This window comes from Podospora pseudocomata, chromosome 3 (genome assembly GCF_035222375.1).
Source record: "Podospora pseudocomata strain CBS 415.72m chromosome 3, whole genome shotgun sequence".
Classification (NCBI taxonomy): Eukaryota; Fungi; Ascomycota; class Sordariomycetes; order Sordariales; family Podosporaceae; genus Podospora; species Podospora pseudocomata.
This window is the reverse complement of record NC_085887.1, coordinates 2077754-2103702: the sequence shown is the minus strand read 5'-3', so window position 1 is coordinate 2103702 and position 25949 is coordinate 2077754. Positions and strand designations below refer to the sequence as shown.

Genomic DNA, 25949 nt, shown 5'->3' with positions numbered 1-25949 from the left:
ATTACTAACGTGCTGTCAGCGGTGCGCTAAGCCTCTTTGGGCCAAATTGACCCCGCCACCAGCTCTTTCCCGGCAGCTTCACAACCTTTCCCTGAAAAATATTTTTCTAGGAAGAATCGACCAATCAGGAGCTGGTTACTCCTTCCAGGGCCTTGGAAGCCCTCTTGTCTGAATACCCTCATCACCTCACCCCCCCCTACACAAGCCGCATCCCCACCTACCACGACAACGATGGCCTCGACGGCCCCAGGAGGCTACCGCCTCTCGAACAACTCGAAGCACGAGATCTACCTAGGCTTCTCCGAAGCCTGGAAAGCAGTGCTTTTCGACAACAACGTCCCGGCTGAACAAGCCACGCTCGAGCAGCGGCGACTCGCGGAAGAACTAGTCGCTAAAACCCACGCGAAAATGACGGCACCAGGCGCCCAGACCCCCAACTGCCTGTGGAACTGCGAGGGCTGCCTGGCCTGCGCAGGCTCCTGCTACGACGACCCGTGTCGAAATGAGCAATGCCCCTCACACGCGGACCGCAGGAAGACAGCCTCTTCGCCGACGAAGCCGCCCTCAGAAGGGACGAAGAGATGGGAGACTCCCTCCCAACGACCAGACCGACCACTCCCACCCCGACCGGAAGGACCGCAGGGACACTACCTCCTCACCCACTGCCGTCGCGCCCACGCAAGACAACGGCCCCCGACAACCCAGACAGAAGCTGTCCCCTCGGACTAGATAGGCCCAGCGCACGAGGCCTCGAGGACAGCCGGCATGCCGGAAGACCCCCTCTAGACCCAGAAGTAGAGGCCCTCTTCAGGGACATGGACCACGACAGAACACAAGCCCTCCAAAGGCAAGAGGTGCTCAGGAACATGGCACAGAGCCTAAACGGCGCCCTGGCAGCCGAACTGGCCGGCCCGCAGGCAGAATGGGCGTCCTTTTGCAAGGAGAAAGTCCTTTGGCTCTTTAGGATACTTAAGGACATCGACGGCACTACAGGAGCCCCCGGCTCAGCGAGGAGCGCCTGGTCGACCAGCTTCGACTCTAAGAACTCCTCGACAAGCACGACCAGGAGCACCAGCCCGACGACAGAGGCCCGGGGCCCCTCAAAGACCCCCAAACTCGCCGAGACCCCGACGGGCAGCAATGCAACCAGCGTCACGTGGGCCCAGGTGGCGACGAGCGGGGCCAGCAGCAGCCAAGCCGCCAGCAGCGCGCGGACAAGTGTCGCCAGCCTGACTGCCCACGCCCCCGATCCAACAGCGGGCTGGAAAACAGTGGGCCGCAACAACAAGGCCAACCGAGAAGACGACCGCCTCTTCGTAAGGCTCCCCGACGGCCACCCGTGGAGACAGGCATCAGCGGAGGGCTTCAGAGTCGCACTCTGCCGACAGCTCGGGGCCCCACTCAGCCTCATCCGCTCGGCCAAACAAGTCGACACTGGCTTCGCGATCGTCCCAGCCGACAAGAAGGCGCGGACGCAACTACTCGCCCTAGCGCCAGCCCTAATCACACACGGCGCGAAGCTTGACGAATCGGCCACCTGGCATACCTACGTAGTCCCCAGGGTACCGAAGACGGTCAACGGCCCTGACGGCAGCATCGACACCAACGACCTCATGGAAGACGAGATCCTCCGGGCCACTAAGGCCAAACCGGTCTCGGCGAAGAAGTCGAAACACGCCCTACCCGACGACACTCACGCCGACTGGGTCGTATCCTTCATCAAACCCGTCCCTGACCACTTCAGACTCTTTGGCAGCCCGCCGGCCAGAAAGATCACCAGAAGTGCAAAAGCCAACCAGTGCTATAGATGCCAAGGTTACCACGACCCACGCATCTGCGATAGACAAGCCAGATGCAATAACTGCGGAACTGATCACCCACCAGGGCCCTGCGCCAGGCCACCGAGATGCGCCAACTGCCACGGACCACACAAGGCAGACTTTGGAGCGTGCCCGGCCAGACCAAGGACGGAGGGGGGCGTCCTCAAGAAACCAACCAACAGACAGCTCAAGGCCATACGCAAGGTAGGCGAGGCCCTGTACGCGGCGGCACACCCAGCGGAAGGAAGGAACACCGACCCCCAACCCGCAACGACCAACCCCCCGGCCACAGAACCATGCCTGTGAGACCCAGCGAGCCCAGGAGAGCGGCCAAAAACGGACGAAAGTCCGGGCTCTCCTTCCTACAGGCCAACGTAGCCAGAAGACCAGGGGCACACGACGCCCTCCTCAATATGGCGTGGGAAAGGACTGCCGACGTCATATTGGTACAGGAACCATGGGCACGAACCCAGGACGGCAGAAGAATGACCAAAACCCACAGAGGATACCAGCACTACACGCCAACAGAAGACTGGAATGCGGGACCCCCCAGGGCGATGGTATACATCAAAAAGACACACAAGGGGACCCAACAGAGCCTGGGACACGCGGGACACCGCGACGCCTGCGCGGTAGAAGCCCAAGGGATAGTCTGGGTCAGCCTATACAGGGACAGACTTGGCGACGACGAGGTGCTCGACCTGGTCGAAAGCTGGCACCCCGGCAGACCAGCGATCATAGGAGGCGACTTCAACGCCTACCACCCTACCTGGCAACCGGGAAAGGAGTGCCCGGCGGGGAGACGAATAGCTGGATGGCTGGAAGACCGCCTCACCCTGGCATCGCTGCAGGGACCCACCAACATACACGGAAACACCATCGATCTGGTCCTCTCAACGAGCACAGAGGTAAAAGCCTGGGTGGACGAGGACACCTACACCGGATCGGACCACTACACCCTGGCGGGGACGGTACCACCAGCAAGCCCACAGGCAACCAAGAAAGGTAGACCCTACGTCCCAGCCAAAGAGGAGGATAGGGCGCTCTTCCGCTCCCCTGACTAGATGGGGCATGACACAAGTACCGACGGTAGCACACACAACCAAGGACCTCGACCACTGGGCTCGCTCCCTACAGAACGCCCTCGTAGGCGCGATCAAGGGAGCGGGACGCCTGAGAAGACAAGCAGGAGGCACCACACAATGGTGGAACGAGGAGTGCAAGGAAGCACGCGTGGCGCTACAGCAGAGCCGCAACGACCCCACACAAGGGGAGGAAGACCGGAAGCAAATACGCAAGACGTTCGAGACAACGGTCAAAAAGGCAAAAAGAGAGTACTGGCAACAGAAGCTCGAGCAAGCGTCCTCGAACAAGGACATCTACGCAGTGGCGGCATGGCACAAGGCAACCGACACCTTCGCCCCCCCGCCGCTGGTCCACAGGAATAGGACCTTTACGGAACCGGGGGAAAAGCTAGAACTACTTAGGAAAGAGGTGGTTGAAAGATTCGGAGAAGACGGGGACACCACAGAGCCTTGGGTTCTCGCCCAACCCACCGACACTATACAATGGGACAACACGATCTCCCCGGAGGAGGCAAGGAGATGCACAATCGGGACCACAAGCACAGCTCCCGGCACAGACGACGTCACGGTAGACCTACTACGCGAGGTGTGGCGGGAGATAGGCGACAACATCACGGCCCTCTTCAGACAGTGCCTCCTCTTAGGGCACCACCCGCTCCCGTTTAAAGAAGCGGAAACGGTAATGCTCAGGAAACCGGGCAAAGACAACTATACCACGGTCAGAGCGTGGCGCCCGATCGCCCTCCTATCGTGTATAGGGAAGGGTCTTGAAAGACTGATAGCCAGAAGGATAGGCTTCACCGCAGTCAACCAAGAAGTGCTCGGCCCCACCCACATAGGGTCCCTCCCGAGGAGGTCCGCCGAGGACCTCGTTCTGTGCCTGGTACACGACGTCGAGAGAGCCTGGGGAAGGGGTAAGGCGGCGGCGCTCCTGACAATGGACGTACAGGGCGCCTTCGACGCGGTCAGAAAGAATAGGCTAGCAGGGAGGCTAAGGCGACAAGGCTGGCCACTGAATGTCTGCGAATGGGTACACTCCTTCATGTCACACCGGAGCTCAGCCATGAGATTAGGAGACTGCACCCTCCCCCCTAGAAGAGTGGCATGCGGACTCCCACAAGGGTCCCCTGCCAGCCCGGTCCTCTTCGCACTCTTCCTACAGCCACTGGTTAAGGAGCTGGCCGGGGCGTCGGCGTACGCAGACGACCTCGGACTGCTGGCTGTAGGCAAGAACGCCCAGGAGTGCGCGGCAATACTGGAGGCTACGGCCGAAAAGGCGGAGGCCTGGGGCTCCAGGAATGGCGTCGAGTTCGACCCAGCCAAGTGCGAGCTACTACACCTTACGAAGAGCCGCGCAACCCCCCCCGCAGTAAGGATAGGCAATACGGAGGTGACGCCGAAACAGGAGGTCCGATGGCTGGGTTTCTTCCTGGACCCCAAACTCAACTTCAAAGCCCACGCCAATCGGTGGGCGACGAAGGCACTGAAAATAGCGAACCACCTGCGAAGGCTGAACAGGGTGGCCCGGGGCACCCCACCAAGAGCCACGGCGGAGGCGGTCCGGGCAGTGGTCGTACCCACGGCGACGTATGGGGCGGCGACGTGGTATACCGGGGTAAGGCAGGAGGACAAACGAATGCGGTCAACAAGGCACTTAAATGTGCGGCCAGGGCGGTTGTCCCGGTCTGGAGAACGACCCCCCTGGGGGCGATCTTCCGCGAGAGCGGGACCCCCCCCGCCGAAGTGGCGCTCGCCCTCGCCAGAATCTCGATGGCGGCACGGATCAAGAGCCTCGACCCCCGCCACCCACTGGTCCTCCGGACCCGGCCGATGCCGGAGCCACCCAGGGGGGCCCCGGAGGCGTCTCCCGGAGAAGCAAACCAGACTGGAAACACTCGCGACCCTACTCCCCGACTGCCCCAGGCCGCACCTGGTGCAATGGACCCTACGGCACCCCGGTACCTCTGCCAAGACCAGAAAACAAGGAACTGGGCAAGAGACTCCACGAACAACTGACACTCCTCGCCCCTAGGGACGAGATCCACCTGTTCAGTGACGGATCGAAGGCAGCCCCCGCACGAGGACTACCGAAGAGGACGGGCTGGGGCTACGTGGCGTACCAGGATGGGCAGAAGCTACACGAGCACCACGGAAGGCTCGGAGAATCCGAGGCCTTTGACGGCGAAGCGGTTGGGGCGGCACACGCGGTGGTGTGGGCGCGCGAATACATCAGGGCGGGGGCAAGACCCTCGGCGGTACGGCTCTTCATCGACAACTCGGCGGTACTATACGGCATCACAGGGCGCCCCTCGGACAATTCCCAGGAGGCGTTCAGGGTTATAGGATACGCGTGGAAGGACCACCACCTGCCCCCCCTCACGGTACACTGGGCCCCAGGACATATGGGGATCCAGGGGAACGAGGAGGCCGACGTTCAGGCCGGCCTCGGGGGGGCGCTCCCAGACCCAAGATCCCCCCCCGCCCTGACCGCAGTCAAGGCAAAGGCCAGGGCACTGAAGAGGGAGGCGTGGAACTCGTGGTGGCTGGCGAACAGGCCGACGCGATACGCCCAGCTAATGATCCCGGGACCAGGGAAACGACCCCCCCCCCGGAACTCACGCTCGCAAGAAAGACCCTACACCACCTCCTGGCGGAGAGGACGGGACACGGAGACTACGAGGAGTACCACCTACGCTTCGGACACGACTCGTATAGGACCTGCCGCTGCGGCCGACCCACGGAAATCGGGCACTTCGCGGAGTGCCCAGCGGCGCGGGCCAGGGGCACTCTGAACAGCGAAATGCGAAAAGCGCTCAGGAGGCCGGATAAGCTCCTGGGAAAGGACTGGAAGAAATACGCCGAGTGGGTGGAAGGCTCGGGAGTGTACGACCCAGCGGAGGAAGAAGAATAGGACACGTGACCAGGCCCAGATTGTAATGGCCTGAGGAAACAGCGGAACCACAGAGGAGCCGTAAGCCCTCGGGGACCAGAGCCCTGAGGCAGGCAGGCCTCTCTCTCCTTTGTAAATAACTCTCTTTTGTGACGCGAAACGCCCTGTCAGCTAGTATTAGCAGTAGTATTAGAAGCTTGGGCCGTCCACATCCCCAAACGGGGGCCAGGCGAGGTAGGCTCGGGCACGTGACCCCTCGGGGCCACGCGCCACAGTTCGACCCGATTGGACGCTAATAGATCTCTCTCTCTCTCTCTCTCTCCCGGCAGCTTCATCGATCTGACAGCAACGATGATGAGAGAAGCGGGATGGGGGGAGGGGGGGGGAAGATTCAAGAGAGTTCTTGAGATAGCGGGTTGTTCATCATTTATGAATCATTAGCCCACTTTGACTTTTTTCTTGTAATCCCAGTGATTTTCACCATCCGCTCACAGATCTATAAGAAGCTGTGACCTTGAGATAATTTCAGATGAAGACTTTTTCTTGGATATCTTCACTCGCGGTTGTGCTCGTCAGTGTGCTTTTTGCTTACTTTTATACTACCAACCTAGCCTTTGAGCTTGAGCACATCAAAAACATTGACATCCCTGTCTCGTTGGACATCCTCAGAGACAACATCAAGAACTACTTGAACCTCACCTCTGCCACCCCCTCATCAGACATATCCTCACCACCACCCACCACCACCACCGTCATCACACCAGCCCAGCTAGCAACAATGTCCCGCATCACCCTCCCCCGCCGCATCCTCAAAACCCTCCTCGCAAAGCAGCAGTCCGAAGGCGCAGGCGCCACAGTCCGCCGCTCCATCGGCACCCCCTCCCTCCGCTCCCTCAATCCCTTCCTCATGCTCGACCACTTCTCCGTCTCCCCCGGCGCCGGCTTCCCAGACCACCCCCACCGCGGCCAAGAAACAATAACCTACCTCCTCACCGGCGGCATGGACCACGAAGACTTCGCCGGGAACCGTGGCACCCTCAACCCGGGCGACCTCCAGTTCATGACCGCCGGCAAAGGCATCATGCACGCCGAGATGCCCCGCCAAAACCCCGACGGCTCCCCCAACATCGGCCTGCAGCTCTGGGTTGACCTCCCAAAGGAACTAAAATACTGTGAGCCACGGTATCGGGATCTCAAAGCGGAGGAGATACCCACCGTCATCACCGAAGATGGCAAAGTCAAGATCAAGGTTATTTCCGGCAAGTCGTACGGTGTCGAGTCCCTCAAAGATCTAGCGTACACACCCGTGGTGTTCTATGACGTGGAGGTCCAACCGGGGGGGAAGATCGAGCAGGAGGTTCCTCAGGGGTGGCAAGGGTTCGCTTATATTCTCGAGGGGGCAGACGTCACTTTCAGTGACGGGCAGCAAGAAGAGAAGAAAGTCTCACAGTGGCACAACGTCGTTTTTGGCAACGGAAAAGAGGAGGATGGGGTTGTTGCACGGGTGGAGGAGACCGAGACAAAACCGGGGAGGTTCGTCCTGGTTGCCGGGCAGATGATGGATCAACCTGTTGTGCAGTATGGTCCTTTTGTGCTCAACAGCCAGGAGGAGGTCTACCAGGCGTTTGTCGACTACCAGAGCCACACCAACGGGTTCGAGAGGGCAAAGGGGTGGAGGAGTGAGATTGGGAAGAGTATGGTTCATTAGTGGGGGAAGAATGACTTGGAGGAGAGGGGGTGTTAAGCGGGTGTAGATAGTCTTTTGTTTGAAGCGTGTACATAACTGTTTATGGGTTCTGGCTTGAAGTAGCACGTGTGAATATGGTGATCTCCCCGCAGTTGAGATACGTAACTTGAGAGCATACCCCCAGGTGCCCAAGTAAGAACGATCACGGTCGACTCAAATGTCATGCTTCCTGTTAGTTCTAGTTGTGCTGCGGCATGAATAGAAGACGTCATTTAAGAGAATTTCCCTGCTCGTAGACCACAGTGGTGATAAGAAAATGAGAGAAACACCATATGAGAGGCGCGCTTATTGAAGCATCGACCCTACTATACACTCCGAGAGTTGAGAGACTCATGAGGGGAGAAATCACAATCACGCAGAGCAGAAAAAACAGCAAAAGCCCAGAATACCAGCCTCGACGGCTGAATATCTTCTTTATTTTTTGGGAATCCCCACGCATATCGCCGCAAACCAGGGAGGCCATTTAAACCGAGACCTCCCTGCGCCCATGCTGTCTGATTTCAGCACGCTCGTAACTGAGCACATCAACCTAAAGAGACACACCCCTTCAAACCTCAGACGCTAATTGCATCTACCCAGTAATCCAGTCCCGATAGATGCAGCCCTAGCCTCGATGTAGGAGCCAAAGTCTGAAGCGCCCTTTCGCCCTGCCTGTTGCGAAGTATCGTTAAAAAGCAACCTTCGCTAAGTCATCATAAAAACAAAACGTTTTCCCGTCGTAGCTTCATCCTTCCAACTCCCGTCCAGAAACAAACACCAGGCTTGAGATTCCCATGCCGCCAATGAGAAAGAAAAAGTGAAATCCCAGATCCAGATATTGACTAGTCGTACAGAACATCGAGTCATGTCAAATTAGTGTTGGACGGGTAAGAAAAGGTCACACCCTCTACTGGGGTGCCTGTGTTTGCTGTTGTTGGGGGCGATATCCACCATTATTACCGCCCCGTCCTCCGCGGAATCCACGTCCACGACCTCCACGGCCACGGCCCCGACCGCCGCGATAACCACGGTAACCACCGTCGACGCTGCCTTGGCCAAAGGTCTCAATGTTCTTCCTCTGTTCCTCTCCACGCCACTCACGGCCGCCTGGCTTCTGAGAAGCATTCTCCCTGTCCTTCAGGTCGCTAGAGATGTTGTCAAAGAACGACCGCTGCTTGTTGTAAGCGGGTTCAACCGCTTCGGTGCTCTCAACAGGGGCTTCGGGCGCAACAGCCTCTGGGGTGGGAGCTTCCACAATTGGCGAGCCACCAGCGATAGCCTCACGGACAAGGTCCTGCTTGTTGAACTTGGCATTCGCAGTCGCAAAATCGTAGTCGGAATCGGGGACTTCCACCTTGGCAGCAGGGCGAGCACCTCCACGTCCACGTCCGCCTCCACCGCGAGGGGCATGACCACCACGAGCCGCATTGACCCTCATCTCGTTGACCTTCTTGGTCAAGTTGTCAACAGCAGCGCCCTGGCTGGCAATTTGAGCGTATGCATTGTTCTCCATCTGAGCCATCGCATTGGCAACGGCTTCCTTGGCAGCCTGAGTGGCATCGCGCAATGCAGCGGGTGTAGCGCCGGCATTGTTCTGCTCGGATCTGGTGGCGGAGGGCGATGGCTGAGCAACTCTAGAGGTCAAGCCAACTGGAAGGGGGATAGCGGGCAGAATCTGCACAGGGCGATCGCTCTTGGGACCTGTGGGAATGCCCTGAGAGGAAGCCGGAGCAGTAGGCTGGGCGAGATTAGCTGCCGTGGCCTTGACTTCCTCGGCAGTGGGCTTGGAAGCGACGGGCGGAGGAGGTGCCGGACCACCCGCAGATTGCTGAGGAGGTGGGATCATGGGCTTGGACTCCGAAGGCTGAGCATTGTGTCCTGGAGTCGGGGCCTTCTTTTCTCCAGAAGGACCGATGGGTGCGGGCTTTTGGCCTGGACCCTGGTTGCTGGGCGTCTGGTTAGCCGACTGACGACCTTGTCCAGGTGCACCAGGAGCGGCAGGGAAACCGGGAGGACCACCTGGAGCACCAGGGCCACCAGGACCACCAGGACCAGGAGGAAACTGAGGATACGGGTTCCATTGCCCGGGACCCACTGGCGGAAACTCTTGTCCCGGCGGGAACCACCCCGGCTGCGGGTAGGGCATGCCAAAAGGACCGGGACCACCTGGACCTACGGGGCCTGGACTGGGACCACCGGGGCCACCAGGACCTGGACGTCCACCCCATCCTCCCATGTGAGGGAAGTAGCCATAACCAGGTGCGCCTGGAGGAGGCTGCGGCTGGTTTGGAGCGCCGTGCGGGCCTGGGTGCCCGATGGGACCGGGACCTTGTGGAGGGCCTTGAGGACCACCAGGTGGGCCAGGAGCGACGTTGCCAGGCCGAGGGCGAGCCTGAGTGATTTTGGTCAGCAGTTACTCCACATAGGGCTTGAGCTTTGCAAAGAGTGTGCGTGGCCAGATGATCAGAAGGAAGGCAACGGAAATTATCAACATGGGGTTTTTGCGCTTTTCAGACAAATATGTTTTTACATCCGAAAATATTTCATCATAACGATGGCCATGGGCAGAACAGTGAAAGAGAAAGGGTAGACTCACACCAACAATAGCAGGATCGTTGGGGACAGCCGGCGGCTTGTTCTCCTTGGCGGCGGGGCCCTCCTCGATCCTGAGATCCTTGACATCCGTTCCGCGGAAGACAATGTACTCGTAGACCTGGTCGGAAGGGGGTACCTCTTCCTCGATCTTGCCCTTACGGCCCTCAGTGCCAAACGTCCTCACATTTTCGAGCGAGACAGTCGAGTCATCCGAGTTGATGCTCGCAAGTGTGCCGACATAGCGGATGTCGCTCTTGGATATGAGGGATATTCTGGATCTGTATTCGAAAGAGTTAGCAATCAGTCGAAGAAACAGCAAGAGTCGGCAACAACGAACCCGATATAATCGGACATGGTGGCTTATTAGGGCGCGAAAAAACCAAATACAACCGCCTGCTAGAATGAGGGGAAGGGCACGCGATAATGGTGACTTTGAAAGTGCTGGTAGTGAAGCGATTTATTGGGGGGGTATTAAACCATGTAAAAGAGAAGAGGAGAATGAAAACAGAATCGCTCCGCAGAGACGATTTTCCTGGTGTTATGATGGTGTCCGGCTGGAGGCGTTGTGCAGCATTGTTTTCGCCGTTGGTTAGGTTTGAGAGAAAGAGGGAGAAGAGCACCGATGCGAGAGAGAAAATCCAGCCTATGAAAACTCGGCAGCTTCAGCCTCCCGCTTTTGAGCTCTAGCGCCAAGGCCCGTGCGACCTCCGCCCCTCCCCCCACCACTTTTTGGGTGCAGCTACCCCAGAGCACCGCCACTTGGAGGTGGGTTCTGGCCAGCAGTGCTTGCCAGCAGGTTGACGGTTGCCAGACAGTGGGAAAGCTTGAATGCACTGCACAACACCAAACATCAAACATCACGATGATGAACCGACAAGCAGAAACAGGTGTGAAGAAAAGGAGAAAAAAACACTTACCCGTCAACACCAATACCGACAGATCTAGTGATTATATGTAACGATAAGGTGCGCTCGTATACCCACCGGCGTTGGGGTCAGCCTTGTTCCAGTCCGCCATATCGCATAGACACTCTACAACAGAGGTGCAGAACTGAGCAAAAGGTCGAAAATTTGCTCAGAAGATTCATGATATATAAATTTTAATTCATGATAGATATGCTTTATTTTCGGTAGAACTTTTCAAAGCCAATCCACGCCAATCTGAACATTACCCAAGGAGCCCTTTCCGCCATTTCCAGCCGCAATGCTTAACCATAAATCTGATATCCAACCCCAAGCCAAAAACTCCTACGAGTGCTCCCAGGCCAAAGAAAACCATGTGTTACTCATACAATAACCGACTCCGCCTTGAGGATTCTAATAGCTCCTACAATTGTGCAGGAATGGTTGTGTGCTCTGGTTGCTATACCCCGAATACCCAGTCTGTCCCGAGAACCTGCTGTTGAGACTGTCGTAGCTCGTCTGATGCTGCTGGATGTGCTGGTATTGGTGCCGTGGATCTTGATTAGTCCACTGGGCATACGTGAATTGACCCTGCTGTTGTTGCCACGGCTGGCCCCAGGCAGCATTTGCCGAAGGAGGTGTCTGAACAACCGGAGAGACATAACCAAAGCTCTGGTCTATTGGTGGTGAGGCTACCAGACTGGCTGGACTGAAGGTTTCAAGAGGTATCTCCGTGATATCGTCACTGTGACTCCCTTGGCCGTCGCCCTTCTTCATTCCCCCGTACTCAACGTTTGGATCGGGTTGTTTGAGCCGCTTGGTGCTTGTTCCGGTGTAATGTGGACCCTTCTCACCCCAAAACATGCATCCAGAATCCGCCCATTCGTCAATAATGTCGGCGATAGTTTGGATGTGGCCGTATGTTGGCGGCAAGTAACCTGATGGGCGCTGCAAAGACAGGAGCAAACCAAACAAGGCGGCCACCAAAGTTAGGCCACCAAAGTAAAATATTTGTGAGGGGTACATGTTGACCCCCAGCTGAAATTGGAGATTAATAGCCAAACCGAACATCCAGTGAACACCGGATTTGAGAGTAAACAAAAAAATTGTTTGCCATGAGGTGAAGGCTTCCACGACTGAGTTGAAGTGCCCGTTGGTGCCTCTTGGTCCGATCAGCTTCCTGTATATGCCTTCGTCCCGTGAAAGATTCACGATCAGTTCAGCACAGTGAAGAGAGAGAGTGACCACAGATTGGATCGCAATGATGAGGAAGACGCCACCCGTTGTACCAGCCGCACCACCGGAGGTACTCCAGCCCAGGTTCAGTACTGATGTCCCGTCAGTACATTGCTTAGTGTGGCAGTTCTCGTCTATGTGAGGTGGAAACTCTGGGAGAAGACTCCATGACCGCCCAAAGATCCCATTTTTACTCCCACGTAAGAGGTAACCGTAGACACCGCCTCCCCAAACGCCGCTCAGGATTGGAAGAGCCCACAAGAGATACAACACACGGCGGACATGGGGATGTGCTGTAATCATTGGCCTTTGCTTTCGAGTAGGTCGGATGGCCTTGATGTCATTCCCTGCCAGGTGAACTCCCATCATACAGCGGCCTTGGCGAGGCATAACCTGGTAGTGTTCGGTATCATGATTCATGCACGTGTTCGCAATGATGAGCGGGTTCGAGCTCCATGTGGGAATCTTAGTACCCGCCAAGGCCCAGTTGGTAACGGCGGCTTGGAGGAGAAAGCCGCAGCCAAGAATAATGAGAGCAATGCCGTTTAGATGGACACCCCTTGTGTCGGTGATTTCGTAGGACTTGCCTAGCAGACGGGCGAGTTCGGGGTTAAGGCTCAAGAATATGACAGATGTAGCACCGTAGGCGAGTATGATTCCGAAAAGGTAGAGAAAGTTGGGAATATAACCGTTTGGGGGACTTTTCTTGGAGAATGTGAGTAGACGCAGGTTCGAGTTGAAGTCTAGGCTCCCTTCTCTTATGAGGGACCAACGGAGAGCAACGGCATGGATGTATCCCATGCTATCGTTGAGTAGGGTAACTTTGAGTCAGACTGTGGTTAGCTGTCCTGCAGTACCAGCCAGGGAAGGAGTTTTGCGACAACCTACTGAATATGTTCAGTCCGAGAGGGAGAAGCTCTCTCCATCTGTTGGACAAGTCGATCCGGATTGAATCGTCATCGCGGATCTCCTTGTAGAGACATAGTCCACCTCCGATGATACTGCCTACAGCAACAAACCAACACAAGACCAAACCAGTCACACACGCCCGGCGTGTGAACCTGCTATCATCGTACTTTTGGGCAGACATGGAAGCGAGCGACTGTGCCCGCTAGCCGGTCGGGTGATTCAGACGGACAAACGTAAGTGAAAGGCCAACCTCGAAAGTTTGGCGGACAAAATGGAGAGAATTACCACTTCAAAAAGATGGGATTTGGAAGCAATCGGTTGCTGCAAGAAAGAGACGGAGAGAAAGGGACCAAATAGGAAGACTTGCCCACCGCATTTCCAAACCCCTCAGCATATCAACACCGAAGGTTGAGCCTGCAGGGGTATTCTCAGCCCCTCGAGGCTGGCGACAAGAGAGCCCAGGCCCAAGCAGACGGGTATCAGACTAGCGACGCCATGCATGGTGTCTCTGAACAATGGCCAATGTCAACCACTCAGCTGCAACGGAGAGGAGAGCTTGATACGCTGGTCCATGGAGGCAGGAGCCTTGAGAGGTCCAGACCTGGAGCCAGCCAGCGAAGTTGCGAACATTTGTCTGGAGCCAAGAGGATAGGTACTGGGTATTGAACACAGCTATTGCTGTAATCAATTAAACATCGAGACCAGAGATGTAAAAGATGTAGAAGTATGAGTGTGTCAACCCCCATCGGAGGTTGGCTACAGTTGTGGTTTATGTCATGTTCCTGTCGATCATGAAAGAGCTCCCAAACACAGTGCATCGTACAGTGCGTAGTGGCATCTTCAAGACGGCGATGACTCCATCGGCAAACCGCCTTCCTTCCATTTCGCCTTCGCCGTGCAAAAGCAGAAGGGTGAAACCAGAAGAGTGAAATCCAATACATCTGACAGTATCACTCCGAGCTAGCCAATTTACAAGCGTCAGCATCGCAACTGAACAACCTTGCTTTGCTTTGGTGGCTGCCATCAAAGATTGGGTGCTGCCCCGCCATACTTGTTGCTTACCCCTCCACTTTTATGTCTTTCATCAGTTTAGCCAACTGTCGGCAACTCACTCGCTGTCGACAGAACAACCTCTTCTCATCAAACCACAAAAATGGCGAGTCGACAATTACGCAAGCTGCGAAAGCAGCAAGAACTCTTGAACTCACAGAATGAAGGCCCTGAGACAAAAGAAGAGACCAGCGGGGAGGAGGAGGAGGAGGTAGTGGCGAAGCCCCGCGGCAACATGTTCTCCTTCGCAGCGCTCGGGGACATGGGTAACGGCAACGACGACGACGACGACGACGATGAGGACGAGGAATCAGAACCATCAAAACCGGTAGAGAAGGAAGTTGCCAGTCCACAGGCCGAAGCTGCCAAGAAGAAGTCCAAGAAGAAGAAAAAGAAGAAGGGAAAGCAACCATCAGAAACCCCAGCAGCAGAGCGCCCCAAGGCTAGGGAGGATGAGCTCGAGAAGGCACTCAAAGAGCTCAACATCAAGGCCAAAAAGCAACGGGCCGGCGCTGCATCAGCGGCAAGCTCATCGAAACAAAACCCGGACGACCAGCTCAACGACCTCTTGAAGATCGACAGCCGACATCTCAAGGCCGCGAACGAGATGCGCCGTTTGTTCGGCAAGGCTATGGATCTCGCCCAGGTGGAGGAACGCCAGGAAACCCGACAGAGACTTCTGCCAGAGAATCTTGATCTCGAGACATACCTAAGTGCTGTTGCCACCGACCCACGTCGCTCGGGGCCGACGAAGCCGGGCATGTTTGAGACGCTCCTCCGCACCAACCCTTTCATCGAGGGCAAAAAGTCGTGGCCTAGGGGTGCGGCTCAGGGGCTGATCATGAAGCGCCTCAGCGAAGGCACACCTGATGTGGTCGAGTTCACGTTTGCCCACGAGAAGGCCTACGACGATCTTGAGGGGTCGTTCTTTCAGCTTGTCCAGATGGGAGACCCCATGCAGATCATCCACTTCTTGCACCGGAACCCATACCATGTGTCGTCTCTGATTCAGGGCAGTAAGGTTGCCCGACAGGACCAGAACTCAGCTCTCGCTGCTGATCTCATTGAGCGTGCTCTCTTCACCTTTGGCCGCGTTACGCTTAGTGATTTCCGCCGCAAACTTGAACAGGGCAAAGCCAGGATCAACTTTGCCAGGCCTGAAAACAGACAGTTCTACCTCGCTGGCTACAACTTGATCCAGAAGCTCATTCTCAAGGGCACCTATCGAACCGCCCTTGAATGGTCTAAGTTGTACTTGAGCCTCAACCACGACGACCCTTACGCCCTGCTCAACTGGGTGCCCGTTCTTGCGCTTCGATCCCGCGAGGCGGAGTGGTTTGTCAAGTTTTGCGATGCCCTCGCTTCCAGGTGGCCGGATGCGGTTTTGTATCCTCTCCATACTCTCCCCTTAGCCTACCTCCAGCTCGATGACTACGACACGGCGCACGAGACCCTCGTCAAGAACATCGAGACTCTGCCTTGGCTCTACTGCGCCTTGTTTTCCGCTCTCAGCCTGGATACTCCCCAGTCCATCTGGGGTCACACTCCGCGGAACGATGACGACAAACTTTATATAGAGCTCTACCTTCATATCTCCAAGGACCTCTGGAACAACCCCAACGCCATCTCCCTCCTCAAATCAGCAGCAGACAAGGCTAAGAAGCTCCTCCAGAAAGACGTCTACAGATGTCCCCAGAGCCCAGAGCCAACGCTCGCAGTAGCAAGATTCATTTACCTCGACAGTACGCCGTCCCTCATGGCCCTCGTCCCAAGGAAGCTGCTACACGATGCTTCTCCGAACTTTGAGTTCGACCCCTTGCCACCAGCGGCAGTAGACAACATTTTTAGCAGCGAGATTCAAAAACTACCCTGGAAACCCGATTCCATTGCTACGCGAGGCCTGTTTAGCACCCAAATGGACCCTCGCAGAGAAGCCGGGATGCGGGCGGCAGCCGAGCGGTTGCTAGCCGAGATGCCCCAGGAGGAACTCGAAGCTATGCTCGAGGTTGATGACGGCGGTGGAGGCGGGATAATGGGCTTCTTTAACGCGTTGATGGGTAGGGTCCGACCACGCGCTGCTGGGGATGGGGGTGCCGCTGGACAGGGACAACAGCCGCGAGGACCGTTCCAGGCTACGGTTGAGGATGGGGAGGAGGACGACGACGACGACGATGACGATGATGATTCTGATGATGAGGATACCACCGAGTTTGGGGGTAACTGGGATGGGCGGACGAGGCATGACCTTGCGTTTGGCGTTGATGAGGAGGATGATGAGGAGGCGGAGTGGACGGATCGGGAGGACTTTGATGGGGAGGGGGCGTTTGGGGAAGGACCGAGTATTGCGGAGGTTATGGAGTATATGAGGATGAGGGTGGGGTATCCTCCTGTTCAGATGCCGGGGGCTTGGATGTCGGATGAGGAGGATGAGGAGGAGAGTGAAGAGGATACTGATGAGGAGATGCCGGCGCTTGAGGACCCCGAGATGGTGGATAGGGGTCAGGGACAGGGGCAGGCTCAGGGGCAGGCTCAAGGTCAGTAACAAGCACATGGTTAATAGACATCATGATGCAGTCTGTATACATACGAGAACAGAGTCAATTGAGCCTTGAATTCGATATCATGGATCGATACAACGGTATTGCGAGCAAACGAAGTGGCACTGATAAGATACCATCACCAATGCTTTGCAGACGGACTTCAGACTCCAGATATGTAGTCTGATTCAGACCCAAACCGTCACATACGACCATAGGCAGTTGAAAACACGGGATCCCGTCCGCTCTCCCCTAGTCAAACAGCTGACCGGGTTCTTGTCTGTCGGGTGAGCCAGCGCCCCGTTTCTTTTCGCTGAGTCACCCCGCCGACGTTTTGACCTCCAGAAAAGGGCTCAACACCACCATTTTCAGAAGTCCCAACGGGCAGCACCGTCTTGTTGGCTTCACCCCTACCACCTATTTTTTTTCCCCCCACGCCGCAGTCTTCAATCATGGCCACCAACCCGTATTTGCGCGGGCCAGGGGGCATACCTTTGATATTTGTGAACTGCAGCGCGGTTTTACTACAAAGTGCCCTTCCCTATCTATTATATCTGCTCGTTTCCCTCCTCGTCTTTTTTTCCCTGCCTCTTTACCCTCTGCATTTCGGTGGTACATATATATTCTAAATGGAACTTGGAAGAGAGACGTCGAGGGGCTCAACAGCTTCTTAAAGTATACGCTAAAGAGCGCCGCGCCAGTACTACTGCTGGTAATGATAGCAATTCATCACGCAATATTTATCCCAGAGTCGAAAGTAAGCGCCTCTGGTGTTAGCGGTTATGGTGCAGGTAAGCTGTACGGCGATTCTTGTTCGTTAATGCTTTGGTCTAATTCTCCTGGAACTAGTTGGAACCGTGAAGTTGTTGAGCACACTGATATCCAAGCCGACAGTATCTGGGTCGATCTCTGCCGCAACTGTCGTGTTGCGAGAGATGCTTGCAAAGCATTTCTCGAAAATTATGTGATTCGGTCTATCATCAACGCTCCGACCCTTGACTCAGCAGAAGAGGAGAAGGAAAAACAATACATAATAACCGCACATATGGTACATGAACTGTGTCCTGAAACGCTGCCTTTCTCCGTCATAAGCCCTAGCCTGGTTCTTCTTCAGTCGACAATCTTTCCACTGCAGACAAGAGCAAAATCCCAACTCTAGATCTCAACATCTTGCTTGCATCAAAGAATATATCAGCATTCATACACCATCATCCTGGATATCATGCCATTAATCGACACCGACTCTAATGAGTCGACTGTGTCACCTACCCAGCAGGCCCCCTCCGCCTCGGCCCCCTCCTTGTCTTCGCGATTTGGCTTTGTGGTACCTGAAATCCCTCCGGCGTCAACTCCGACTTCGGTATTGCGTTCGAGTAACAAGCGCTGCAGGCCGCCATCCGAATTGCCGACACCAGAAAAATGCAAGTGGTCTACTGAGGAGGATAATAAGATTATCAACCTCCGGGGCCAAGGGAATGAATGGGACGATATCTCGAAGCTCCTTCCAGGACGGAGCTCTGTCAGTTGCCGTCTTCATTACCAAAACTATTTGGAGCAGCCTAGGTGGGATGAAGAGCGTAAGAATTCGTTTGCAAGGAAATACGAGAGGTAACTACCGGCCCCTTTTTCTGACTAATAGAGTATTGAAGGCAAAAGAACGCTTACAAACTTCAGGCTCAAATCCGAGATGTGGACCATACGGGCAAAGGAAATGCAGGTCCCGTGGCGCGCCGCTGAGGCAATGAATTGGAAACTAGGCAAGATTGAAATGGTGAGGCGGGCGGGGGTGGTTCTGTCTTCACGATATCACCGGTCCCTAGCCGTACGCGAGAGTCTTCCGTCGAGATCTTCTTCCACTGAGCCCCTCGACAACGGCTATGGACCACCACCACTGCCGACAACCTCTGCCCAGGTTACCGAGACTCGACGGGAGCTCCTAGTGCCAGTCCCATCCACAGCGCTACCGTCAGACCTTGGCTTTCGCCACCTGGGTACGTATCATCTGAGTGTAAATGGAGAGCGAGAGTAAAATACAAAGTTGGATAGCTTGCAATAACAATTGAAGAATATTAGGGAGGCACTTGAACCATTTCTGCATTGTGTCGCTGTCAATGGACCATCGTCGGCATTCTTCTCTACCACTCAGATTGAAAATAGTGATCGATCTCTATAGATTTATCGAGACGATCACTGCAGTTTGAAGGATCGAAGCCTCAAGGAGTATTAAAACATAACGTATGACTGATTCTCCTAATTATACCGTCTATATTCGTCCTTTGCCTTTGGCTGAGCACGAACAATCTTACGCAGTACACGGCTCCACCAGGCCGCCCGAACTTTTCTCTGCGGAGTCTCTCTGATATGAAGCTTTGCAGCTCTTTCCACTTCAGGTTGTACCAGAAATCGAGCTTCCCTTTGTATTAGTGCCCTGCTCCATCTCGCCCTTTAGAAGCTTCCGCCTATATCTCTGCACCTCTTGTTGAGCCTGCACTGTTCCTCCCATATTTCTGTACTAGCTCACGCCTAAAATTTACCTGGAATGCTGTCCTATTAAATATGGCTCTTACTAGGTGCTGTTGACTTGTACTTACTGCATGTAGGTGAACGAACTTTGCTGTTACAATTGATGGTATAAATGAAGACAAAGATAAACCTACGGCTTTCACCGGCGAGGCCGATATGTTTACTGACGGTGCATTTCAGCTTTGTTTCGGGGCTTCCGTTTAGAGTTGTCGAACAAACCACAGATTTTCACATCATGGCCAAGATCCCAGGCTTCAGGTTTGCTGTCCGACCGGACGTTGTGGCTAATGTGGAACAAGAGCGCTAACATAGAAGACCTGGACAACCAGGACAGCTAGACCCACCACGCACCTGGCGAGCATGGCAAGTAGGCCAGGAAAGCAAAATGTAGGCCAGGATGCAGGCCAGCATAGCAAAAAGAGGTGAGAAAGACGAAGCGGTATGATTGGACTCTGAATCACTGCATCAAAATAAGCCAATCATGGGGCTCTGCAAGGTGGACAGAAATTTACGTTAATGATGCTAGGGCCTATATATGGCTGCAACCTGGCTGGCGCGGCTGCAGCGAAGTTTGATGGTGTGTGGTTGGAAGCCCAACACAAGGGTTTTTAACCTCGCGAAAAAGATTGAGTTCAGCGACCTCATCCCAGATATGATTTTCACCGCATTAGCCCCATTTGCCGCAGGCACGATAGAGGGCCACGGTCATGACAGAGATCTGCTCCCCGGATTGCAGTGGCGTCCATGTCGCATCCGCTGGGGTCTTGCATATCTTAGAGAATTCATCAGCATTTTTGCCCCGGGCCAGTAGATAGTAGGAGACTAATCACCGCTAGCTAGCCAGGCCCGGCTGCAAAAGAAACACTTGAAATCATGTAGACTTTTGTGCATGGTGATGTGAGTCAGGAAATTCAAACAGGGCAGGGTGGCACTGCTGTCATCTCAGTCACTTGGTTAGATGTGGATGGCATCGCTGTCTGCAAAAAAAGAAAAGGGCAAGGAGATGACTGGATGGTCGGGGTTTGCGTCTCTAGGGGCAGCCTAGTGGTGTTGTCCAGTTTGCCGTTTCAACAATCTTCTGCTCTTGTTCGGAGACAGGCCTGTCCTAGGGATAGCGAAACGCTTTTAGCTGGCTTGTCAAGAGATGAGGATGCCGCTTGCATCGGATAGGTGAAGTTATTCTCCCATCTTACGCCTCCGAAGGTAGACCCAGAGATAGGACCTTCCCCACGGTGCCAAAAATGCGGCTACTCTGCGAGCGACTTATGCGAACCATAAGGCGTCCAGAAGTTGCCGCTTTAGGAAGCTGTTTACATCGCCATGGTGGTTGGGGGCACTGAAGCCTGGTCAAAAACTCCAACAACTCAAAGCTCCTTTGCATATGCTGTTGTGTTAATATGCTAAGCCTATATTTACGTCAATAATATCTTTGATTTTCCATATTTTCTTTCGCCCCACTATCGCACCATTTAATGGATTTTACACATCTTCGGCGATCAGCAAAGAAAGATGTCACTTCAAATGAACGGTATGTACCTCTGCAGTACCCACTACGTGCTCGCTCACATTAATTAACCCAGAGCCGGGCCAGACGCCGTACTATCCTCCACACAGTTATCTGAACGACCCAGCTCCCCTCCGAAGAGATCCAAGACTCGCGGTATCTCGACAACATGTTTCACGGGTTTCCTCTACACCAGCCCCCACTTCCCACCGCCGACCACCTTCAACATCTCGGAGCTCCCGTGCAAAAAAACTGGACTCATCAAGCAACCAGACACTGGACCAATCTCCCACGACCAGCTGGTTGCTGAAGTGAAAGGAATCTACGCTGGCCTGGTCAGGGTGGAGAGCAAATGCATAGAGGTTGATAGTGGTCACAACTCGCAAAATGATCGGCTCCCGGTAAGCTTGGAGCATATGTTGATGTTTATTTACCTTGCGTATTTAATGATGGCGCTTCTCTACGAGGCTGTGCCGGCTTTTGAGGATACCTTGGGTAGAGTGTCTCGGCGACCTTGGGCGTTATAGAATGGCTATCGAAGAGGACGATATTTGGGACAGAGAGCACTGGACTCCTGTAGGCCGTCATTGGTGTTCCAAGGTCTCTAATAAGGCTCCAACGACTGGGCGGTTATATTACCATTTGGCTATTCTAGCCCGCTCCTAATGCCCTTTAGTAGCTTTATCATTACATGAAGTCCCTTTGCGTCCCAATTTCTTTCGGCCCTGCTCGCGAGAGTATATTGACTCTGTTCGGCCCGATTATGGCTTTAAAGCCCTATTCATTTTATTCCAAACTCTTAGTCGCCGAGTTTGAATTCGTTAGTGTTTATACTCTCTTTTTCAGTGGTAAGTAGATGGATAATTTGCCTTTAGCTATGGATGACTTCCTCCAGTCCCTAAACGGCTATATTACTCAATCAGGTCTTAAGTGGCTCGAGCCTAGATATTATATGGGTATTGCAAACTACTGCAGCTTAGTAGGCTATAGTAGTGAAGTAAGCCCGATTGCGAAAGCTATGAAGCAGCCCTGCTGGGACGACGATGAAGCCTGAAATTAGCTAATGTAGGGAAGCGAAATCGACTCTCCCGCCCCTGAAGAGTTTGTTAACATCCTTAAGCTCTTTTGTAAAACTTATGATATTGTTCTACGCCGGGATAATAACCCTAGCGTTTTTATTTTATTTCTTTACGTTACTCTCGTTTTTGTTTATCACGTTACGTTCTATCCAGAAGCTATTTGTTATGTGGCATAATAATTCCCTTAGAAACGCACTGTGTCGATGATGAATGCATTGCTTGGCTTTTATAAAAACTATAGTCGCATTGAAGAAAGCGCTCTGCCTAGAACTGAGTTTCAGAGGCCATTGCCCGAAGACTACGCCATGCGAGGACTTACATGGGCGGACAGAGTGTCCCCTAATACTTTCTTCTCGAACGAGAAGATCGACGATGACGAGAAGTACGTTGACTTTCCTTTCACGGCCGAGGAGCGCAAGGAGCGCGTATTGTGGCTGGGACACAAGATTGCCAGTTCGAGAAAATGGCTACGGTATAACTCGTCGATTCATGAGTTCAGCGTTGATGACGACGAGGGTGACGAGGGTGACGAGGGTGACGAGGGTGACGAGGGGGGACAGGGAGGAGCGGTGGAAAAGGAGCGGTGGAGGGGAAAAGGGAGTTGGGAAGAAGGATAAGGGCGAGGCAGCCAATTTCTACTCTTTTAAACGCAACAGGGCCGGCAGTCACGCATTAAATACATTATAGAATGGAATTCCTAATTATCAGCCTGCCAACTGCTGGCCTTTCCTCCTCTTTGCCCCACTAAATGAAGTGTCTGGAATGGCCGCTTGCTGCTCGGCGGTACTCGACTGGCTGAAATCCTGGGAAAGCCCGGTCGCCTCAGAAAGTGGTGGGGACATCAAAGTCCAAATTTGACGGCAACTGATCGATGGCAGAGCAGATGTTCTCGAAATGTTTAGGCACCCATATGTCGTAGAGGTTCCTTGTAAACTGATATGCCGTCCATTTGTCCTTTCCGTCAAGCTCGATAAAGCTAAAAACACATATGAGATGCCGGTAGTAGCTGATGTCTTCCCCAGTTATTACTGGGTAGTGGCCGTAGAAATACGGAAAAGCTCGACAATCCCACGTACCGCAAAGGTCATGCTGTGGGCGTTCTGCTGGTCTGCAATATCAAGTGTCCCGGCGCCGCATTTCACCTCCCAGGTTAGGAACGGGAAGTACATACAGTATGTAGCCATGAAGAAAGACTGATCTCCAGCGATAAAATTGCTAATGAATGGCGATAGCTTAGCGAGCTGGTCTTTAGTAAATGCATTTCGTTTAAACCCAACGGAATAATCAGGCTGTGGACGGGTGTTAGTGAAAGAGATCGAGCTATTCCACCCTTCGTTAACGCTCTCTGTTAGGATGTTAAGGTGTTTTGCACCAAATGCTGCAAGAATTTCAGCTGAAGGAACAATAAGCCGGTGGATGTCTAAAATAACTCGCGCCTCATTTTTATTATGTATATTCTCGCATATCGTTTTAAAGATATCATTGCGGAAGAGTGTATCGCCGGGGACTGGCTGCGTTTTCTCCAGGAGAGACCGACAAAGAGCCTTGCTGGCGCTGGCTAAATCTAATGAAGCTTCAATCATGTAGCTGTCTTTGACCTCGAGCAGGGTCTTATAACGCTGGTCCCGGTATGGCGCGCTCTTTTCCTCTGATTGCTTGCGCTTGCGGCCTCTGCTCTGGGCAGACGCCGGTGGATCCTGTGAATCCTGTGCCCAACTTAGCTTGTAAGCCATATTATATAAATCAGAGAAATCGTACTTGTAGAGATGGCGTGGTTGGATGCGGGCGGTTGTGCTCGGCGCGCCTGGTTGCGCACTTTCGAGAGCTACCTTTAGGCGGCCGGATGCCCCTGGGTCGATTTCCTGCAAGTGTCAAAAAGATCCTTTGGCACTGCAAAGAATAAAGCACCTTGGTTATTTGATGCCGGCGATAAAAGCGCCTTCTGGGCTCGAGTGTGGGCCATGGCATGAGAACGGGGGAGAGTGAGGTCCTGGTTATGTGTCTGGCAAGAAGGTCTTGAGATGGAGTGATGGATGGCTGTGAACGCCTGGGATCCAATGTTGTCGACCAATCGTGGAGCGCCTCCGGAGCCTTAGCATAGCGGTTAAGGTTCCTATCTCTATAAAAGTCTTATATGTACAGGAATGATGTTCCAACTAGAGCGAATGAGGGAGGAATCGCGGATAAACACATATACCTTCCTACCATTGTTCCTGCCCAGATAAAGACATGTAAACTAAATATCAACAGTATGGTTAGGATAACTATCATCTACTCTATCTTACGCATTATTTCCTATGCATACGTCGTTTTTTGGACACCTTTGACGGGCTGACGGGTCTAAGAGATTTCTCCGTCACTGTAGCCTGCTCGGCCCCAGAGCATTTGTTTCCCTTACCCCGTCTTAGGCCCTGCGTTATTAAGGAGTGGACGGCCTGTTTTCAGTTACGATGCGCTGGGTGTGGTGTGGAGAGAGATTGCTGTACCTACGAGACAGTCAAAGAGATCTGGACTAAGAGGGGCATTTGGGACACGACATGGGATATGCTACCTGGAATATCCTGGAAGCACGAGCGGCCTCTAGAGGAGGGGGTTCTTGACGATGGTTCCGCCCCTACCCACGTGGATCCCCTTGAGGATGACAGTCGTGGTGCGGATAGAAATACATCCCTTTTCGAGCACCAGCCTTTGGCCCCCGGGCTGGCGAACGGCAAGGCCCTTGTGTTGACATCGGGAGGGACCGACGTAGCAACTTCTCTAACTTCTAACTTATGTAAGACTCGCTCGCGCTCCTTTGATATTTGGTACATAAACTGATGAAATGGGCGTATTGCATCGCGTTCGCGCTCCCCTATAGTCCCGTCGTTCAACGGCCCATCGTATCTCTTCGTCACTCGTTTGTCGCCCCGGTGTTTGTTCAGCCTTCCTCTGCGAGAAGAGGTCAGGTTTTGGCCTGTTCTTCGGCTCGGGCTTCGGGTTCAATTGAAAGATCCAATGGTTCTTCATGTTTCCACCGTCCCTGAGCCATATCATTCCACTTGTTGTTCCAAATTCCCTGCTTAACCCACCTCTTTCTGACAGCTTCTTTCGTAAGTTTGTAATGGCTTGTACTAACCGGCGCGTGAAGTTTTTGATGTTCAACAGTTTCGATAATCCGCTTCTCCTCTTCAAAAACCTGGTCACTTAGTTGCTTGTCAGGAAGCGAAGCAGTCCTTTCGAGCAACTGCAGTTGACGTTTATCGCGACGTTGTTGTTCCTCGTTAGGAGCATCAGGGCTCTCGGATCGGGTGGAGTCATGCGACTGGAGCGCGTCTGATGGCGGAGAAGCCATGAAGCGTTTCCTTGTACGATCGAGTTGCTCGGGATCATCGACAAGTGCTGCCAGAGCTGCTTTCACTACAGACACACTATTACCTCGGATGCAATCGGCCATGATGTCTGTCGGTTGTCTCAGCGAGAGTAAAATGTCGAGATTCCGAAGCTAGCAACAAGCCATCATTGAGAAGTCCTCGAGAAAAAAAGACTTAGCCGTGGGGGGTGGGCCACCGTCTAGTGGGTACACCCATACATAGGCACAGAACCCATTGGTTTGGCGCACTTGCGGGTGCGACACAGTGCGGTGGTGTATGGTTAGCTCTCTAACCTTCCCCCAAAAAATCGAGACCTCAACCACCAGCGACCTGAAGCAGCCCAAAGTCATGACTTTATTAACCTGCCGTGGGCCCCAAACCCCTTTTCCCAACGATACTTCACTGCCCGATTAATTTCCTAAGATATGTCTCGCCCATGTCCTGAATCATATCCTCACGCGTTGTTTTCTCTCAAGCCTGTCAACGAGCGGGCGAAAAAAGTAGTTGTACATCCCTGTAACAACCACCTCGTCTCGACACTGAACGACGGCACACTTGCTCTCGATATCGGCCACACCTGATCCCAGTTATGCGGCACACTTGCGATCCTAGGCCGGGGGGAGAAGACTGATATCTTTGTAGAAGGTTCCAGCATCTCGAAGTCCCAATGCTCTTTTGAGATCGACTCTGAAACGAACGTGATTATACTATGCGACAGATCACATGCTCAAATGACACAGGTT

At 54.0% G+C, this 25949-nt stretch overlaps 9 protein-coding genes across 9 annotated transcripts; 4 read left to right on the top strand and 5 right to left on the bottom strand.

Moving 5' to 3' along the window:
• Window positions 1-6324: 6324 nt before the first annotated feature.
• On the top strand, window positions 6325-7503 carry PRN1 (RNA pol II transcription cofactor; the record flags this gene model as incomplete). Its single annotated transcript, XM_062883533.1, has 1 exon — window positions 6325-7503. One exon carries the CDS (start codon window positions 6325-6327, stop codon window positions 7501-7503), a length of 1179 nt encoding a protein of 392 aa, XP_062744819.1.
• QC762_0054320 (uncharacterized protein) lies at window positions 6480-7016 on the bottom strand (the record flags this gene model as incomplete). The annotated part of the gene is given in 3 exon segments (XM_062883534.1): window positions 6480-6776; window positions 6781-6957; window positions 7011-7016. Coding segments are annotated over 3 exon segments (480 nt in total).
• Window positions 7504-8428: 925 nt separating the features above from the next.
• On the bottom strand, window positions 8429-10747 carry QC762_305970 (uncharacterized protein; the record flags this gene model as incomplete). The annotated part of the gene is made up of 3 exons (XM_062888892.1): window positions 10454-10747; window positions 10118-10394; window positions 8429-9913 (listed from the first exon to the last, which is right to left on the bottom strand). Exons 1-3 carry the CDS (start codon window positions 10468-10470, stop codon window positions 8429-8431), a joined length of 1779 nt encoding a protein of 592 aa, XP_062744818.1. The 5' UTR covers window positions 10471-10747.
• Window positions 10748-11187: 440 nt separating this feature from the next.
• QC762_305960 (uncharacterized protein) lies at window positions 11188-13908 on the bottom strand. Its single transcript, XM_062888891.1, has 2 exons — window positions 13143-13908; window positions 11188-13075 (listed from the first exon to the last, which is right to left on the bottom strand). The coding sequence occupies exons 1-2, from the start codon at window positions 13342-13344 to the stop codon at window positions 11433-11435; spliced, it is 1845 nt and encodes a 614-aa protein (XP_062744817.1). The 5' UTR covers window positions 13345-13908; the 3' UTR covers window positions 11188-11432.
• Window positions 13909-14316: 408 nt separating this feature from the next.
• Window positions 14317-16755, top strand: QC762_305950 (uncharacterized protein; the record flags this gene model as incomplete). The annotated part of the gene is made up of 1 exon (XM_062888890.1): window positions 14317-16755. One exon carries the CDS (start codon window positions 14317-14319, stop codon window positions 16753-16755), a length of 2439 nt encoding a protein of 812 aa, XP_062744816.1.
• Window positions 16756-17137: 382 nt separating this feature from the next.
• QC762_305940 (uncharacterized protein) lies at window positions 17138-18828 on the top strand. Its single transcript, XM_062888889.1, has 4 exons — window positions 17138-17541; window positions 17614-17798; window positions 17910-18358; window positions 18425-18828. Exons 1-4 carry the CDS (start codon window positions 17466-17468, stop codon window positions 18777-18779), a joined length of 1065 nt encoding a protein of 354 aa, XP_062744815.1. The 5' UTR covers window positions 17138-17465; the 3' UTR covers window positions 18780-18828.
• A 2826-nt stretch (window positions 18829-21654) lies between these two features.
• Window positions 21655-22473, top strand: QC762_0054260 (uncharacterized protein; the record flags this gene model as incomplete). Its single annotated transcript, XM_062883532.1, has 2 exons — window positions 21655-21756; window positions 22045-22473. The coding sequence occupies 2 exons, from the start codon at window positions 21655-21657 to the stop codon at window positions 22471-22473; spliced, it is 531 nt and encodes a 176-aa protein (XP_062744814.1).
• A 205-nt stretch (window positions 22474-22678) lies between these two features.
• On the bottom strand, window positions 22679-23439 carry QC762_0054250 (uncharacterized protein; the record flags this gene model as incomplete). Its single annotated transcript, XM_062883531.1, has 2 exons — window positions 22679-22884; window positions 23028-23439. 2 exons carry the CDS (start codon window positions 23437-23439, stop codon window positions 22679-22681), a joined length of 618 nt encoding a protein of 205 aa, XP_062744813.1.
• Window positions 23440-24797: 1358 nt separating this feature from the next.
• Window positions 24798-25289, bottom strand: QC762_0054240 (uncharacterized protein; the record flags this gene model as incomplete). Its single annotated transcript, XM_062883530.1, has 1 exon — window positions 24798-25289. One exon carries the CDS (start codon window positions 25287-25289, stop codon window positions 24798-24800), a length of 492 nt encoding a protein of 163 aa, XP_062744812.1.
• Window positions 25290-25949: the final 660 nt, after the last annotated feature.